Below are 18,584 nucleotides of genomic sequence, written 5' to 3' on the forward strand. Positions count from 1 at the left end.
GTTCAAGGCCTGGCTAGGCTACGTAACAAGACAGTGAGTCTCTGTAATGACAGCCGGCCTTTGCTGTTGCTCTCGCAGCTTGCTGAGGTTAATGTGGGAGACAGTGGACCTAAGAAGGAATGGCAGGCTGGCTGATGGGAGGCAGGTCCAGTTCAGCACAGTCTCTGAAGCCTCCTGACACAGCCCATTGCCTCCCATGAGGGCAAAGTGCAAGTTCACCCACCCTCCTATAGCAGCTCCAGGACCCTAAGTCCTCCTTACCAGGGTAGGCACAGTTAGGCTCTGAAAACAGGAAGTATGGAACGGGCTCACATCTGGCCTCTGTCGCTGCAGATTTCATCCTCTAGAAACCTCGATGTCTCCCAGTTTCTTCTCTGCAAAATGAGAGTGTAGTGTGGTGTATGTGAGCGCCTGTCTCCTTGCGGAAGACTTGAGAGACTTTCTGACTGCGGCATGGACAGGGACAGGAGGCTCTTCCCAAGCCCATTGAGAAATGCTGGCAGGAAGGAAAGGCTTTTCCTGATACGGAGGGACTTCTGTTGAGTGACCATCTGTACCTGCTGCACCTGTGGCCCCCAGTACAGCAGAACCTGAGGAGTCGCAGGGAGACCACCTGCAGAGTGAAGGTGACACTTTTTATACACACAGTCGAGCTAGGTAGGAACATCGGTGAGAGTTAATAGTTGCATCCTGAAGGGTTCAGGGGTCAGGCTCTGGGAAGGAGCTAAGTCTATACTATTGAGGTGTGTCTTTACTTGATTTCTAGCTCAACCAAATCAGCTGGGGTCAGAAGATCTAAAAACAGGTAAAACAGACAGAGGGAGCCTTTCCTGTTTTTCTGTTTTTTCTGATGGAGGAGTCATAAGTGAGGGGAAATAGACAGAGCGAGCCTGACTTCCCAGGTGGGCCCCTGGCTTGTCCCAACAGCGATGCCAGATCCTAAAGCTGACCTCAGGTCCTCTACCAAATAGCCCCAGAGCCTGAGAGTCACCAGACCAGGCCCCAGATTCCATCAAGGTATATAAAAAAAAGGCCACCATCCAGAAAGGGACATTTTCTTCAACTCTAGGAAAACTACATACACAGTTGTCTTCTGTCAGAGTAATATGAGGAACTCTTTAGAAAAGATATATATTTTTTAAAACATCCCTGCCTTGAACCACCCCCTCCCAAAAAACCCTGAAGTCAGTAAATTTTACTCATCCCAAGAAGCGACATCCCCCACTTCTTCCCCCCCCCCCCCGTTATAAGTGGTTTCTCGTTGCTAATGATTGATGGGGTGACTGCTCATGGCCATGTTCCCTAAAGTCTGTGACAACAGCAATGTCCTATATCAGAAGACCCGAAAGCAATTTAAAATCTGGCCACAGCAGCCTGCAAGTTGAACAGCAATGACAAACGGTAAATGACATCTGCTAATATTCCTCTAAAGTGGCTGTGTGTCCCAGAGGGGAGCCGGGGCTGCTAGGCAGTGGGAGCTTCCGAAGGACTACAAGGAGGCAGGCCAGAGTGCAGCGCCGATCGCCACCACCCGCCAACTGTCCACAGCTCAGAAATATCACTGCGACCAGTGAGATGGCTCAGCAGGTAAAAGGGCCTGTCTCGCAAGCCTGCTGGCCTGAGTTCAGTCCCCCGAAACCACCATGGAAAGAGAGACCCAGAAAGTTGTCTGTTAAGCCCGACGTGTGCACTCGCAGGCATGTGCTGGAGTGCACACACGATAATAAGAATAGTAATAATAATTAAAAAATAGTCCTTTACATGCCACTGTGGAATTAATATAACCAGGCCCCAGCAGTCACAAGATCCTAGGAGCCCTGCCTACGTCAGGGAGCCCTGTAGTTAGGAACCATCAGCCTCCATTTTAGAAGAGCAATTTCTTCTTATTGACTGACTTCCTCATCTTTTTGTTAAATCTAATACCTCTGTAATACCTCTGTTTACATCAGTGCAAACTTTTTTTTTTACTTTTGCTTTTGCTTATCTCAGGGAAATTACCATGCATGAGTGGTCCTATGTGGTGACTGAAGCTGTGGTGAAAATGAATTGGGTCCACAGCCCAGTGGATCCCTACCAGCTCTTGGTGCAAAGCTGTTCGGCCATCCCTTGCTGACCTGCTGTTAGAAATGGGAAGTACAGCACAGAGCTTGTAGAAAAGGCTTTAAGGCCCTCAGAACACAGGCCCAGCCTTGGGAAGTCCTTTCCTGAGGGTCTTGGGTACCTGCTTCAGTACCCAAGTACATATGCAGTACTGTGTACTCTTCATGGGGGAGCAAGATCTGAGGCAGATAGAATCTGGGGTACCCAAGAATTGAAGATCTGTTTGTAGAGATGTGCTACACCCACAGAGGTCAATACAAAATACAGCCTGGTGTTGTTCTTACCAGTTGTCTGAAGCTTTTGAATTTCTGTCTTCAATAGAATGTGAGCTGCTCTAAGATACATGTATATCCAGGTAGCCCAGACAGTTTGCAAGTTCAAGGTCTGCCTAGACTATGTAATAAAACACTAGTTAGTAAACAGGGAGTACTCCATAATGATGGCCAACTGTTTCTATTATTCTACCCCCAAATGCTTACCTGGTCTCTTTTGACATTGCAACATGAGGTTGTCTTCTACAGAATTTACACTCCTGGCCTGCACCATGAAGTCCTCAACCTCAAAAAAAAAAAAGTTCTCATAATTATTTTGCTTAAGTGTATGTGGTTTTGTGTTGGGCTGCATTCAAAGCTGTCCTGGGCCACAAGCTGGCACACGCAGACCACGGGCCACAGGTTGGGCGGGCCTGATGGTTTTGTTTCATCAGATACTTGCTAAGTAACCACGGTCTGCCTGGCGCTGAGCTCCAGACCCTGGAGATGTGAATGGAAGAGGAGGAGGAATGCAGTAAGGGAGGATTGCTGAGCAGAGTCATGCAGGAAATTTTAGCACATCATGGCCAGCAGAGAGGCGTCAGGAGAAAGGCCAGGGTGACTGAAGGCCTTGGAAGGTTTGCCTACGCGGCATTTGTATGCAGCTCCAGTGGCATCGTAAGGATGCGCTGCACCTCAAGGAAGGGGAGAGAGGTGGCGTCTAGTGGAGGGAGCGAGGATGCTCACGCGGAGAGCACGGGAAAGCCTGTTGCTTGCCTGTGGTGTGCTCTGTCTTGAGTGTGTCTGTCTACTTTGGGGCTCAGGCAGAGGCCGAAAATGAAGCCAAAGAGATGCTCTGGGTACCATTTTGTGAAGCTGGCTGTACTGTGATGAGGAAATAGGGCCTTATCAGGTAATAGAGAGTCACCGAGTGTTTATGAGCAGTAGCATGGCCGTTCAGATATTGCAAAGGGGCCCGTTGCAGTAAAGGAGTGTTTGAGAAAAGCCAAGTTCCCCGGTCCCAGCATGGACCGAGCTCTACATGGGACCATCCAAAGAAGAAAGTGTGGAGTGGATGTTCACTTCCTATTCATGCCTCTTGGATGCTCAGTACAGGGCTAGGAACACAAGATGGAGTAAGAAACAATATAGCCCTACCCCATGGAAGCAAGCAGCTGCAAGCTGGTGTGCGTGGAGGCAGGAAGTGGAAGTGACAACCTGGGGAGGGACATCATGTAGAGGTCAGAGAAAGTCAGAAAAGGCGTCAGAGGAGTGGGGTGTCTGACCTGGGTACTGAGGGTCCAGTTAGAGTTTACCAGGCAGACGGAAAAAATGAGGTAGGAGAGGCACTGTAGCCCGAAGGAATGTTTGCAAGTCTAGTGACAAGGGATGCATAAAAGATCACATCAGCTGTAATTAGTTTAGTTTGGCTCCAGGGCAAGGTGAGTACAGAGGGCCAGAGACAGTTGTAGACATGGGTGTGAGTTCCATAGAAGTCAGGACCCATCTCAGGACTTAACAAACCCTGTCTAGCCCACATCCCAGTTAAAGAGATGAAAATAAGGTCAAGGTGTAGCTCAATGCCAGAGCATATGCCGTTCACAAAGCCCCGGGTTCAAGAACCAACACCAACATGAAACAACCAAGTATAAAATAGGATGTGAAAACACTGTGTTCCCCCCACACACCCTGATCTCCCTTTATCCCTCCAGGTCCCCCTCAAGCCGTTCGGAACACTTTTAAAGGTAGGGGGACATGACTTTGGGGTTTTAAAAGACAGTGCCCAGCCAGGTGGTGGCGGCCCATGCCTTTAGTCCCAGCACTCAGGAAGCAGAGACAGGCAGATCTCTTGAGTTTGAGGCAAGCCTCATCTACCAGAGCTAATTCCAGGACAGGATCCAAAGCTGCACAGAGAAACCCTGTCTTGAAAAGCAAAAACAAAAAGACAGACAGACAGACAGACAGAGCCTTACCAGGTGTGGTGGGCCATGCCTGTAATCCCACAAGGGGGATGGAGTGGGGGTTGAAGCCAACTTGAAGTGCGTGAGACCCTGTGAAGAAAGGGGAGGAAAGGAGCAGAGAGGGGAAGTGGAGGGGAAACGGAGAAAAGAAAACGATGACAGCGCTGTGGTTTCCAGCTGGAAACAGCACACACCCACACCGGTCCTCAGCTCTGCATAGCAGGGCACGGGTGTGAGGGGGTGCGGTGAGTTAATGCCCAGTGCTCTGAGAATGGTAAGGTTTGGATCCCAGGGTTACGTTCTGCTTCAGACAGAATGGGTTAAAGATATTTTCAGAACACCCACATGCTGAGAAGACGGGTGTGGACCCTTCGCAAAGGTGAACGCTACAGTTACATACATGGAAATTATTGACGTTTAAGTGATAGTTGAAGCTGCAGACTTGAGTACAATTGCCCAGAATTATACAGAACGTGAAGGAAAAGTGGGCAGAAACCTGGGAGCCACGGACAATTAAAGAGCTAGTGGGAGAGGAAAGCCTGGAATGGAGGGGAGAGAGAGAGAGGGAGAGAGAAGAAGTGGGTGAAGGACACATCTCAGAAACCAGGTAAACAAACCAAAAATAAACATAAGCTTAAACATGTAATCAGAATTTAATAATTGGTTGCCAGGGAGAGGGAGGAGAGGAAGGTGTTTCAGTGGCATGGTGCATTCCTTTCTGGGGCGCCCTTATCTGCCCCCACAAGTGTACCCCTTTTAATACCTGAGTGTTGAGCAGCCTAGAAAAGTAACAGCAGTGGAGCCCACACTGTAACCGGTGTCTTTGTTGCTGGATTGAACTTGTCTCTCCAGGGGTAAGAGAATTCCCTGGAATTTCTGCCCATCAGTCAAATTTTACATTCCATTGAGCATTCACTCTGAGTTTTAAAAATGATTCCGGGGCTGAGTGCTTAGAAAGTTGCACTTTGGTAAATTGAAAATAATTTTTCCCAAGGTAATGCGCTAATTTAAAATCTATATTGTTTTTCTCGTTTTGATTTTTTTTTTCTAAATGACAAGGAATATCCGTTTGGTTGTACTACTCCACAGACATGCCCTACTCCCCTGGGGATATTGGGAGGCAGGGTGCCTCTAAAGCCACCTATTACAGCATGGGGCAGGCACTGGCAACCTGATAGGGCTCTGTAGACGTGTTTAAACAGATGGGTGCTGTACTATTGCCCTCCAAAACATTAATCCATTTCAACAAAGTGAAGACCAGTTTAAACCTCATAACTAATTCTGGACCAACACTACTACTCCCTCTTGCTCTTTCTCTGGGTGCTAGAGTGGGCAGATCGGTGCCCTCTGCCATCCCTCCCTAGAGCTGCTTTCTGTAAAAGCCCCTTGGAGAAGATCTTTTCAAAAGAATAAGCGATAGAATGTGGCCTTCAAGTTCTCAAAGACTGGTGGGTTGGGTTTTTTGTTTTGTTTTGTTTTATTATTCAGCACCTGGATTTAGTTTATTCTCTCAACAAATATTGACTGGGTTCCTACTATCTGCTAGGCACTGTGGGGGTGCGCTGCATAGAGCATACGAAGACCCCGTTGTCATGGAGGATTGCCATCCAGACAGAGGAGACAGGCAATAGCAAACAAGGATATAGTGTGTGTCTGTGATGATAAGTGCTAAGAACAAAACTAAAGCTGGAACGGTAGCGGAGAGCTGTCGAGGGTGGGGGGGGGCGGCGCTTGCCACAATTCTGGATATACGTATTAGTGATAGGTGGTAAACTGAAGCCGTAGCGGAGGAATGGTGTTTAGTCAGAAAACACTTCTTAGCCTAACCACTCACTCCCAACCCACGAGTGAGTAGGATGTGGGAAGCATGCACTTGGTGAATGCAAATGTCAGCCAACCAAGAATCCTGTCACCCTGAAACGCTATGATATATAGCTTAGATAAGAGCTGTAAAAAATCAACTCCTCAACTGTAACTGTGTGACAGTCTTTGCAGGTGCAAACAACTTCCATTATTCAAAACTCTAGAATGGCAACCAGTCCTCTGAGATGACTGAAATGACCTACTGATAGATAGCCCCTCCTTTTTTTTTTCTAAAAAAAAAAAAAAAGAAGACTCCTGCTCTCCCGCTGAGACCGTGTGTTATATCCAGTTTCACGTAAAAATGAATTTTTGCTGCTAAGTTTGAAAACTGCCTGAAAATAGCAATTAATATTGGAAAAGCTGACAGAACCTTAAGTATAGTGGCATGACGGATGCTGCCGTAATTACGTGCCTGAGTGTGTATATGTCTACGTAAACACAATGTGAAAATACCCTTGCTGTCCAGAGCAGTGTATCAGAGTATTCGGGGCAGGGAGAGGATTTTTCCGATCTTATGTCTGAATCGCCTTGCCTTTCAAATTATGTTTATATTCACTTCATTTGAGCCTCACAGCTTGCTGGAAGGAAAAAAAAAGAGGCCATTGCAGCTCAGTTCTTCCCATTAGATGGATGAGCAAACTCAGCAGGTCAGCAGGCGGGGATGCAGGTTCTTGTGTGTAGAATCTGGGGGTCAGAGTACATCATCTCCAACATCCTTCCAGCTCTCGGTGAGATGGTGTGGTTCTGATTATCCCGAGATGCCACAGCTGTGTGATGGTGGGGATCCAAGTTAAAGTCCGGGATTCTTTCCGCCCCATGGTTCCTACTGCTCTTCATTCCCTCCACTGCTGGTTTTCTCATCTGCAAAGTGTCTAACCTACAAGGTAGCAGAGAAGAGTATGGAAGGGATTAAAGAGGGTTTGTGAAGCAGCTAGCACAGTGGTAGCTGTCCTTGTCATTGTCATCACTATAAAGAGACAATGGGATAGAGAGAGAAGGGTGTCTATATTGGGAGTCAGGATGATGAGTGTTTAATCAAATCTGGGTGGTGCTCCCTTGGCAAGTTATCCATCTTTCTAAGCATCCCTGTAGAATGGGATACCGAGGATACTTTCTACAGGTTGGAGACTAGAGGAGATGCCGTATGTGTAGATGACGAGCCCATTGTCTGACACACTCCCGTACCAATAAATGTCTGGTAGATATTAATGATAACTTTCTGTCCTGGAATAAGTCAGGAATGGCAACCCATGCCTGCAGCTACAGACCTTAGGAAGTGGAGGCAGGAGGAATACAAATTCAGGGCTAGCCTGGACTGCTATAGCAAGACCCTGCCTCAAGCAAACAAACAACAACCAAAATAGGGAACTGGACTATGTCTTATAATTCCTTCAGAGCCTGGGATGGCATTTTGATGAGAGCTGTAAGCGTGTAGGTGTCTGCTTTTGTTTAATGTGGAGAAAATAAGATTCAGAAACCTGGTCCACTCTGATACATGCCAGGGGAAGGAGGAGCTTGCATACATCATAAAGTGTCTTGTCCCACCAGCTGTCTGAAGCCCAGCGGACGTTTTATTAAGGTTCTACGTGAGCCCACGATCATCTTCAGATTCCGTGGCTATTTAGAAATGCCTGCCCACCTGCATGGTACCACTTTCATCTGATTGCTGTAGAGTGGCCCTGTTACAGTGTAGACCTTTCTTGGGGATCCAATGAAGATGGAAACCTACATCTTGGAACCTTGACCCAGTCCAGGAAAGTCACAGAAAAGGCTAGGGACAGGGCTGAAACCCAAGAACGCTCCAGCGTGGATCATGGCCTCTGATGTCTATGGAGAGTAGCTTGGCACCTAGTCTTCAGAACATAATGACCATGTGCTCTGGAGCTGTGTTGGTAGGTGTGAAGGAGTTGAAGGCTGTGGGAGCCACCCCAGACTCAACATCCATGACTTAAACCACTAGGCCTGATGTTGCTGGAATTTCTTGTCCCGCCAAGTCCCGCCATCCTTCCTAGCCCCAAATGAACACACAAAGCCTTATATTAATTATTAAACTGTTGGCTGGTGGCTAGGGCTTCTTATTGGCTAACTCTCTCTTAATTGTTAAGCCATTTCTATAAATCTATATATTTCCATGTGGTCTTGACTTACAGGAGAATGCCTGGACCTGTTATTCCTTTAGCGGCTACATGGCATCTCTTTGTGGCACCTCTCTACCTACCTTTCCCAGAATTCTCCTCAGTCTCCTAGTCCTGCCTATCTTCCTACCTCTATTGGCCAAATAGTGTTTATTCATCAATCAATAAGAGAAACATATATACAGAAGGCCATCCCCCATCAACCTGATGCAGGTTACATTGTCCAGAACAGCAGCTTCCCATCACATTTTGTTTATTACATATGCATTATTTGGAAATAATACCATAAAGCATGGCTATTTGAGTGTGAAATACTGCTTTCTTTATCTGCCCTTGAAATGACTCTCCCTGTGAGTGTCTGTCCTGCTTAAATGTCTACAGAACAGCTAAGAAGACATGAATGCTTTGACTTCATGTCTGTTGTGTTTGGTTGCCTTTCTATTTTTAACTGTGTGAATTTCTTTCTTTCTTTTTTTTATGTTCTAGGGGAAAGCAATGGTATTTGCCCCACGCCGAGGGAATACGTTCGACCGGTTTTGCAATCTAGCTGAAAAAGCTGGTTTCTCTCTCCAAAGACATGAAAATTATGATGAACACATTTCAAACTTCCACTCCAAGGTTAGTTTTCTGCTTGTGCTAGATAACACTTTAATCCGCATTGCATTTGAAGAGATCATGGTCTTTTTGGCAGGTAACCTAAATATTTGATTAAAGTACTCTTTAGGTGTGTTGCTTCGGAACGGCTATTTGTATCTGATTATTTTGTGTGGTAAAGCCATCTTTTATCTTTGCGTGTCTAGGAGGATTTTACAGAAACCATTCCTGTTTACCCCTTTCTCTGAAACAAACTAATCTTTTTCATTCATAATGGACTAATTTGCAAGATGCAAGAGGAATCAGCTTAGAATGAATGACAAACATGCATTTGTGTTCTAATGAAAAAAACCTTCGGCTTTTAAGTAGGTTAAATGCTTAGCCGCACTGAAATAAATAGAAGGTGAGTGTCTAATTGTATCATGTTGGACTGTAAATCTTTATCTCGGCTTGCTTTATGGCTGGGTCAGTTGACAGTTTGAGACTGTTAAATCTCATACAGAATTTCACAGTTGCGAGGTTATATGTCAGAACGAGAGGCGCTACAAGATTTAGGTCAAAAGCACTTATCTGAGAGTGATTTCTAAGCCTGCTTACATAAAGCAATGTTATCAGCCTTTTTATTACTTATGGGCATAGGGCAATATAGGACACCAAGAGGCGAGTATTTCACGGAAAAGTTTTTTAGGATTCTCATGTTTGCAGGTGCCTGTCACAGGAACCAGCCTAACAGGGATTTCTAGTGTCACTTTGTGTCTCACGGACATTTCCTTTTGCTGAGCTCATCTGCCCACGGTTTGAGACTCTGACTTGTCATGCTTTCACAAGCTATGACTGCAGAAACGTGAAATCCTGACCGTAATTTTCTCCCAGGACAATGCGAACAGCGTGTTCTTTATTGCTTAGGACTGTGATATAATGTCGAAATGTGCTGGTCCCTAAACGTTCATAGGCAGATGGATCTGCTCTTGCAAGCGAAAGATAGGACCCTCGTTCTCACTTCCTTAAAATGGGTTGGCTTCTTCGTATCTCTAAGGCTCTATTTAGCCTATGGGTTGGGGTAGGAGTGGACAGTGCGTTGAGACTGAAAGTTAAATGGCATCCTCTCACTGGCAGAATGGGACCTAGGGCTTACAGAAGAAAATAGGAACCCAATGGCAAGTTATTCATATCTTACTTGCTTCTCCAGAATGCTGCCCCCCCAGCCTGTTCCCAAAACAACAGGAAGAGCTCTGGGGGGTTTCCTGATGGGGAAAGGGTCTGTCCTGACCTCCTGAGTGCCTTCAACCAAAGGAATGAGGTGGCCTTCTCTCCCTCCAGGGTCAGGCCGGAGCTACAGGGACCAGCTGAGGCTGCTCCGATGTCATGTCATCTGCTTGGTCCCCAGAACAACAAATGCTTTTAGCTTCTCAGTGACAGCTCAGGAGATGGAAGGTGTGGGTCTTTCCACCAGCAGAGATGTTTGGCATTGTCCCCCAAGACTGCTTGTCTCCTCTCTGGAACATCTGAGGTGTGAAGGGACAAGCAAGGCACTTGAGTCCTTGGTGCCACCCCTCCTTTGTCTAGAACTTGAGTGTCAGACGCTAGTGGATGGCAGCCTCCTCCTTTGATTCCCCTACCCTGCTAAACACAGCACATTCAGAAAACCTCTGAACGTGTTTCTAGCATCTATATCGTGTACTGTACCCAGGTAGCACTCTGCAGGCCACCACTGGCTGACTAACTGGCCCAAATGCAAATACATCTCTTTAAATAGTCAAATGGCCTTAGGTTTGCTTATAAGTCAAATCCCTCCCCTTGCTGACAACTGCCTAAGAAATAGCCTTCCCGTGGCAATGGGGTGAGCCTGAATGAATGATGTTTGCAGGAACTAAAACCCAGGGGACATACTATGCAGTCCTGGGTCAAAGTTTGGGGGCACGCGGTGTCTGTGTGTCTGTGTGTGTGTGTGTGAGTGTGTGTGTGTGTGCATGCATGTTTAATGAGAGCTATTTCAATTAGTTTGACATCCTGCTTCTAACACAAGAATGCTCATCTCTTGTGTGCCTTTTTAGCAAAGTCACACACCCCAAACCGACACACACACACACACACACACACACACACACACACACACACACACACACACACACACCAGCCAGCCAGGAGCCAGGTGGAGGAAGTGAGTAGGGGGACTCCCGTGTTCCTGCTCACCGAGCCCAGGAATCTCAGCCCCAGCCTTGAGGCTAAAGGCAGTGCCCTGTCCCTGCCACCTCCAAGCAGCTCCAGGAAGCTGAGGGCCGGCTCGGCTGCGGGAACCTCCTCCCTGGCTTTTGTTGGCCGCTCTGCTAATAGCCAGGGCTTAAAAAAGTTTCCCATCTTGAGCGGCAATCAGCTTTCTTCCTCTGCCTCTCTGGCCAAAGCCCACTGTCCCTGGGCTGCGCCTGCTCCCCATCGGAGGAGCGGCGCTCCCCTTCGGGCTGCGTGTTATCCTCTTAGCCCTACTGTGTTGGAATAGAGCATAAGCAGCTGGAGGACTGTAAGACGCCTGATAATGCCGCTCCTTTCCGCTGTCCCGTCTTAATCTTGTTACACAAATGGTTGTGAAGAGATTCATGAATTTTAATTTTGCCCTCTGCATTAGTGCCTCACGTCACTCATACACAGCTGCCTTCTATGCCGAGTTTTTCACCCCTCCTCTTACAACAGGGGAAAAAATTAGTTACAATCTTGGCAGTAGTGCAAGGTAAAAAAAAAATCTACAGATTTAGGCAACCACCCATGAAGCTGATTAACAGTCAGCGATCAGGAGGAACAGCTTTTGCCTCTTAAACTTTTCACCTCTCATTGTTAACTGTGAAATTTTATTTCCGTTAAAAAGCAAGCCTGTAATCAAAACGGTGCCATTCTGCACTCTCTGCCCGTGCTTTTGTTAAACTGTGCCCACACCGTGCAGCCGGCATGCTCAGGACCCAGGCAGCCAAAGGTGTCCCTATGGCTTTACAATAGTGCCTTTCTGTTTGTCCGGGCAACAGGAAGGAAAAAAAATAAAATAAAATAAAACCCTTCTCTCTCCTCCCCAGTCTCTTCCTGGTCCCTCGAGGCTTGGGACTCAAACGTACTACCCTATGGTGCAGTGCAAACCTCTGAGACACAAGATTGTTAAGATAGCCAGTGGCTTAGCCAGGGAGAGCCTCCGTTCAGATCGAGCGCTGGCTTGAAATTAGCTGATGAGCTACTCGAGTTTTCTTTCTTTCGAAATAGAATTTTACAAGGCACGGGTCTCAGTTCTGCTTTGGACTTTGGCAAAACCACTGGAGATTTTATTCTCTGCATTTATGTACTTAGCCCAGAAAAAAGAAAGAAAGGAAAATGGGCTTGAGCCTTGAAGTCAGTACGTTGTGTGAAATGCTCGGCCATGTTGCTCTTCTGCTTATCTACTCACAAGTGGCTGGTTCTTGTCATCTGTGCGGTATGCTGTTGATAATTGTGGCCACTGTAAAGGGTAAACAGTCTGAACTCCACCACCACTGCTCTTCCCACCGTAGTAAGGCCGAGTGTGTTACACCCAACTATGAAGTAGAGCACAATGCAGCTAATAACAGCTCTATAATTTAGTGCAGCCATCAAAGACCCCGCTTTAACCTACAAAATTGAAAAATTGTTTTATTCACAATTTGTTTTTGTTCCTTTTTTCCGAGGTGCTTTCTTATTCCTTAAAATTATAATTATTAATTGAGCAAAGAAGTACTGCCTGGATAAATGGAATTATTCTTAAGCCCTGTAAACTCCCCCCCACACATACACACCATCCAAGCCCGTATTCCCTAACAGCTTTGTGTGTGTGTTCAAGGACTCTTCTATAACAGATTTACTTGGATCAGAGGTAACTAGGCAGATGTTACAGTACTGTTTGTGAGGTGGGGAGTCCCCCACCCCACCCCCAACTTCCAGAAAGGTTCAGAGGAAGGACCAGGCTAGCCCTTCTGGCAGCCAAACCTCTGCTTTAGCCTCCAGAGGTCAGCATAGAATTCAAGTTAAAAGTGATTCCTAGGCCATATTTACAGAAGAACTATTTATCCCATCTATTACCTCGGGGACTTTATAAAGAGCTCATTTGAAGCTGTGTATATTAGTGCCTTGTCAGTGAGTAGGTCAGCTGACTGGTTCCGAGTACTCAACTTTCCCTTATCCCCAGTCCCCGAGGAAAGATTTAGCTCTCATGGCTAAGGTAGGAACAGTGAGCGGGCATGGGCAGGGGAGTTGGCGAAGCCAGTTTCAGGAATTCTGATGATGACCCGAGAGTGATGCACACTGTTGATACTTTGGTGATAGCAGATTCGTCAAGTTCCATTCCCAGTAGGCAACTAGTCATTTGTGAGTCAACATCTAAGAAAGCAAAACGAAGTCACACTGGGACCCACTCCGACACCTGTTCTTAGGAAAGCTTAGAAAGGAGAGAGAACTGGCTTTAAGTCCCAGCGGAAAAGGTGAGCTCATGTCCTTAACGGTGAAGACGTGTCACCATTTTGGAATAGGATTTAGAGGAGAGATGCAGGTGAGCATATCCCTAACAGTCCAACCAGGCACAATATAATAGTGGAGCCATTTGCGGGATGCTTTAGGGTAGGTGGTGGTGACTAGTTGGGGGTAATAAAAGAATTGCTTTCCAGTATATCGAAAAGAAGGATTTCTGATCTTCATAAGTTAAAATAACCATTTTGTTGGCTCAAAAATACCAACTAATAATCTGTTGTGCTTACAAGTAACAAACTAGCCAGATGTGGTGGCACCCACCTTTAATTCCAGTGCTCTGGAGGCAGAGGCAGGTGGATCTCTGAGTTAGAGGCCAGCCTGGTCTACAGAGTGAGTTCCAGGAAAACCCAGAGCCATGCAGAGAAACTCTGTCTCAAAAAACAAACAAACAAAACAACAACAAAAAGGAGGAGGAAGAAATAAACTTCTATTTGCTAGAATAAATGTGACTGTCAGATTTATTCTAGTCAAATGAGGAGATAGCACGTACCGCTCCCCCACATTCCCCAAAATGTGTGGTTAGGTAAGAAGATTGGATGCAATTTAAAATTGCATCCCAAAAGGTCCTCAGAAATTCACCTTAGCAACATCAAGCATTGGTGTTCTGCTGGAAGATGTTCCTGGGAAGGGGGTGGAGTCCTGATTTACTTAATTTCAATTTCTGAAATTCCTTACTTGACTCTCCTTACCATGTATTTCTATTATTTTCAGTTGAAAAAAGAAAACTCGGACATATATGAAGAAAATCTCCATTACCCCCTTCTGCTTACTTTAACCAAAATGGGATAGAAGACAGAGGAAAAAAAATCAAAAGCATGAAGAATTTTTTTCCCAATAAGAGAAATCTGCCTTGGGACCCCGAGACTTGGCGCCCCACCCACTTTTGCACATTCCACATCCTGGTCCTGGGACTCCACACACATGCACGCACGCACGCACACACACTCATATCACTGCCCTCACAGCTCCCTCACCTTTTCTTACAATCAGCTGTTGCTCTTCTATACCAAACCTTTGTGTGTTTTTATGTGCCAGCGGCCAGCCCGAGACCAGAACCAGACCTGTGAGCAATCAAAATATTTTCCTCCCTCAACCAGGATTCTCTCTTTTGATGAACAACCCCCTCATTTTTTAAAAATTGTCTTTGTTCTGTTTGGTAATGGTAGTCTAGATCTGTAAATGCAGAAACATCACCCCCTCTTTTCTGCTTAAATAAATACATATATAAACCCCATCTTTCTGATGTCCCAATTAATTGTTTCAGTCTATCATCTTTTGCTCTGTCTGTCTGTCTGTCTGTCTGTCTGTCTCTCTCTCTCTCTCTCTCTCTCTCTCTCTTCCTCTCATTATGTTTTCTTTTCAAACAGGATGTTTTATGTTTTTTTTTCCCCTATAGAGGTATAAGAAATGACTACATCAGCCAAAAGCCTCATAAACTGACCGCTTGTCCTCTGGACACAATGGCGTGGCCAGCCCCCTGCTCCTCCTCCTACACTGACCGTTCGTCCTCGGGACACAATAGCATGGCCAGCCCTCTGCCCCTCCTCTCCAATTATGTGCGATTAGTCTCAGTACGCCGTGTCAAGGAGGGGGAGCGCGCTGAGTGCTTATTATCTGTTTAGGTACAAGAAGAGCACATTTAGGCTCTGACTATGCATGAAAAGTGAGCCTTTATCCAGGCTTAAATCTTAACTGCTGCCGTTCTCCCAGCTTCTTTCAAAAATAGGTCTTTTCCAGAGAAATTTGGAATAAATGCTAGATTGCAACCAGAGGGGGAATTTGGAAAAAAAAACTAAACTCAATCAGACAATTATCTTATTTAAAATAAGTATATATTGTTAGTTTCTGAGAGTAGAATGTACAGTAAACACTTAGTAGGGCCTACCCAAGACGATGATTTTTCTGCGTGGACCCCAGCCAGCCCTCCCTGGTGTTCCCATGGAAGGCCCCTAATACCTTTTGTGGAAATTCAGATGTTTATCTGCAAGGAATCATCTGTGCCCACTTTAGCAGGAATGTCATTAGGTGGGGCTAGCTGTGTATCCTCACATCTTTAGCAGAAAGAAAGTGTGTATTCAATGTGATACAATTAAAGTGATAGGTAAGGTCGGTGGGGGGAGGGGGGACATGGAGCGGGAATGGAGAGGCTCATCTGTTTTTGCATGTTAAGCAAACTTAGATGCCATAAAAATAGGGACTCTCAAATGTCTTCTCTGCTCACTTCTATCATCAAACAAAAAAACCTTACCATCGGTTTGCATGTCCCTGTATTCGCCACTTTTTCTGCTCCATTAAAGCACCTAGATGGATCTCAAAAGGCACAGGTCAAGTCGCAGTTAGATCATACATTTCTTTCTCACAAAAACTTGAATTGCAATGCCAAGTGATGGGCTAACATCACAATAACTGCAATTTATTCCTCTTTGGATAAAACAGCAGTCTATTCTCGGTGCTAGATAAAGACCAGGGCCATGCAAACCAACCATTTAGCTGAGTAGTTCAGCTGGTGGCAGGCTCTCCTTCGGTGACTGTATGGGCTGCACACTGGCTTCAGATTTTCTTGTTTAAAAAATTAGAATTTGGGATGGTTTTTAAAAAGCAACACAAGTCATTCCACTCATACTGACAAAAATTCTGGGAGAATTATTTCCTAGGTAAAACCTGCAACTCAATCTGCCAGACAAAGGGGGCCTGTCTGTGTGGCACCTAAAATGGTCTATCACAAACACCTCCCCCTGCCCTGCCTCTTTTTAAGTATAGAATAGCAGGACCATGAGACTATTTCCTTTCCTTTCCATCAGAAAAATACAAGAACTGGCAGAAATTCAATTTGCATTTGTGTGTAGCAGATACACAGATACAGTCCTCATTTCTTTGGGAGAAGTTGTATTTTTTAAATTTTTTAAGCAAACTAGTAGTGTGCTTTCTAGAAGTATCTGAGAACAGTGTATCAAAATTGAGCTATTCCTACTAAAAGATACCCAGTAAAGAATATGTTTATCATGGTGTGATTATGGCCTGTAGGTCTCCTGTCACATGTTCAGGGTTTCGTAGATGTGTTCTTTCTGGAATCCTTACCTGAAAGTGTCTCAAAGTTTTAAGAAACTGATGTTATATTATTGAACATGTGAAAAGTGTTTTTTAATTAGTTGTTGAATTTTTAATAGAATGCAGATATTGAGAAGGAAAAGTAAGGCATTTATGTTTCTTCATGAATTTTGTGATTATTCCTATGCATTAGTATTAGACTATGTAGTTGCAATGGAACTGGCCCTTCTACAATTGTCTACATAATTGTGCATGTGTTTGTTTCCAAAAGAAACCCGCCTGCCTAGAGAATAAGACTTAGGATATTCTGGGCCAGTGAGATGGCTCAGCAGGTGAAGGTGCTTGCAGCCAAGGCAGACTACCTGAGTCCAATTCCCAAGACCCAGAAGGTGGAAGAAGAAGAAGAAGAAAAAAAAATGCTTCCAAAAGCTGTCCTCTGATCTCCATATGTGCTCTGTGACAACACACACACACTACAGTAAAATAAAAAGTAAAAAAACAATGCTAAGAATTAGTATATTCTTTTTCACTGATTTTTTTAAAAATCGTCTGATAAAACTCATGGTTTTCTTTCTGTAGACATGGTTGGGTGTAAGAATGCATGTAATGCTGTCCACAGGCAGTTGCACAGCAGTGGTACGAACAGCCACGACCAAGTTGGTTATGAGAAATGTATTTCATTTTATAGCAAGACATATGCTGTGGATTGGGATAAAGGTGCTCAGAAAGACTGCCTCAGAGGTTGCTGCTATTTTGTATAAATTGTGTATTCTGTTGGCTTTTTGACTGAGCATGAAAATGTAACTTCCATTAGGGAAGGGTAATTTAGGTGCTCAGTATTCAGCAGAAAACTTGTCGGGGCCATAAAAGCTTTTCTGGCTGGTTCCTCGGGTGTTTTCAGAGAAGAGCTGCCCGCCCCTTGCTGATTTTCCCTTTGGCTTCAGTAGAGGCTGAATTTACCAATGCATACCTGTTGAATCAGTTTGGGAGATCCAGCAGTTAACAGAGTGAAAGGAAGGATTAGCGGCCTTTTTGGAACCCTGTCCCAGCAACCAGGTGTCTGTCCTAACTAGTTAAGTGCCTCTGACGGTTGAAAAACCTGGTTAATGCAATGGTTGGAGGTGGGGTTTGGGGGTTTTGTTTTTTGTTTTTCTCCTCCCCACTACCATAGTAAGGCACACCTTTTCCTAAGGGACGGGTGCTATTGTTTTTGTTTTGATAGGAATGGACCGTCTCCTCCCCTCAACTCAGCTTCTGGAGATTTTTGGCTTTGTGCTTAGTCAGCACTTGATTTGATTTCAATCAATGCCAGACAATTGGGAAGCATTGTCTGGCAAAGCCTTTCACTGGGCTCTGGAGGAGGGGCAGGATGCCCACTTGGTCAATAGAGTCCCACTGAACATATGCACTGGTACCACAGTCACTGGGAGGATTAGGCTTCGTGGCCCAGGTCTTAGCTCTAGTATTCTCCTCCATGAATCAAACCATCCTGTCTTCAGGCTGCAGAAACATCATAATCACGCTGAGTATGTCTCATAGAAGAGGAGTAGTTTGAAAGGCAAACTGGCTGTAGCCACAGCAAATCTGTTTTCCTGGGTGGACCATTTCCAAGTTATAAAGGAGCCCAAGCAACGAGGATACCTGAAAAACCATCAGGCCTGAAATGCCACTTTGAATTCTCAGATTCTCTTTTATGCAAAGTGCCTGCTTGCCCAAGCTGTGGCTGAAGGCTTTCTGTGTATCCTGCTCAGGAGGTCTGTGCATTTGGAATCTGTATTTATTTATTTTTTTGGTCTCCCTGACTTTTCAATTAATACACTTTTTGAATAGATAAAACAGATCATAATGTGACTTTTCAAATGTCAACAAGCTTGTCACCAGAAATGTAATAAAATGGCTAATAGGAGATTCAATAGTTAATGGAGGGCCTGAAGTGTGAGCAAATACAGTAGCTGTATACTGGAAACTGTGCAAGTGAAGATGGTTTTAGTATTGCAAACTGAGGAAGAAAATTGTTTTTAATTAGCACCTTCATAAGAACTGCTGATTAATACTGTTTTGTTTGGTGAAAAGCTTTCAGCTGAGTAATTTGTGCAGCCATTACAACAGTTTTGTTA

At 45.2% G+C, this 18,584-nt stretch overlaps 1 protein-coding gene across 5 annotated transcripts in view; it reads left to right on the forward strand.

The window, feature by feature from the left end:
- Camkmt (calmodulin-lysine N-methyltransferase) overlaps positions 1-14,653 on the forward strand; it is a 347,460-nt gene extending 332,807 nt beyond the window's left edge. For 3 of the 5 annotated variants that reach the window (XM_040739131.1, XM_040739132.1, XM_040739133.1), the window contains 3 exons: positions 4,064-4,096; positions 8,797-8,928; positions 14,131-14,653. In XM_040739131.1, the coding sequence (XP_040595065.1) occupies positions 4,064-4,096; positions 8,797-8,928; positions 14,131-14,208 (243 nt within the window). In that variant the 3' untranslated portion in view covers positions 14,209-14,653. The remainder of the gene's footprint in view (positions 1-4,063; positions 4,097-8,796; positions 8,929-14,130) is intronic. The other 2 variants (XM_005077267.4, XM_013118500.3) reach the window with 1 other exon arrangement.
- The last annotated feature ends 3,931 nt before the right edge of the window (positions 14,654-18,584 follow it).

Source organism: Mesocricetus auratus, unplaced genomic scaffold, assembly GCF_017639785.1.
Source record: "Mesocricetus auratus isolate SY011 unplaced genomic scaffold, BCM_Maur_2.0 Super-Scaffold_100676, whole genome shotgun sequence".
NCBI lineage: Eukaryota > Metazoa > Chordata > Mammalia > Rodentia > Cricetidae > Mesocricetus > Mesocricetus auratus.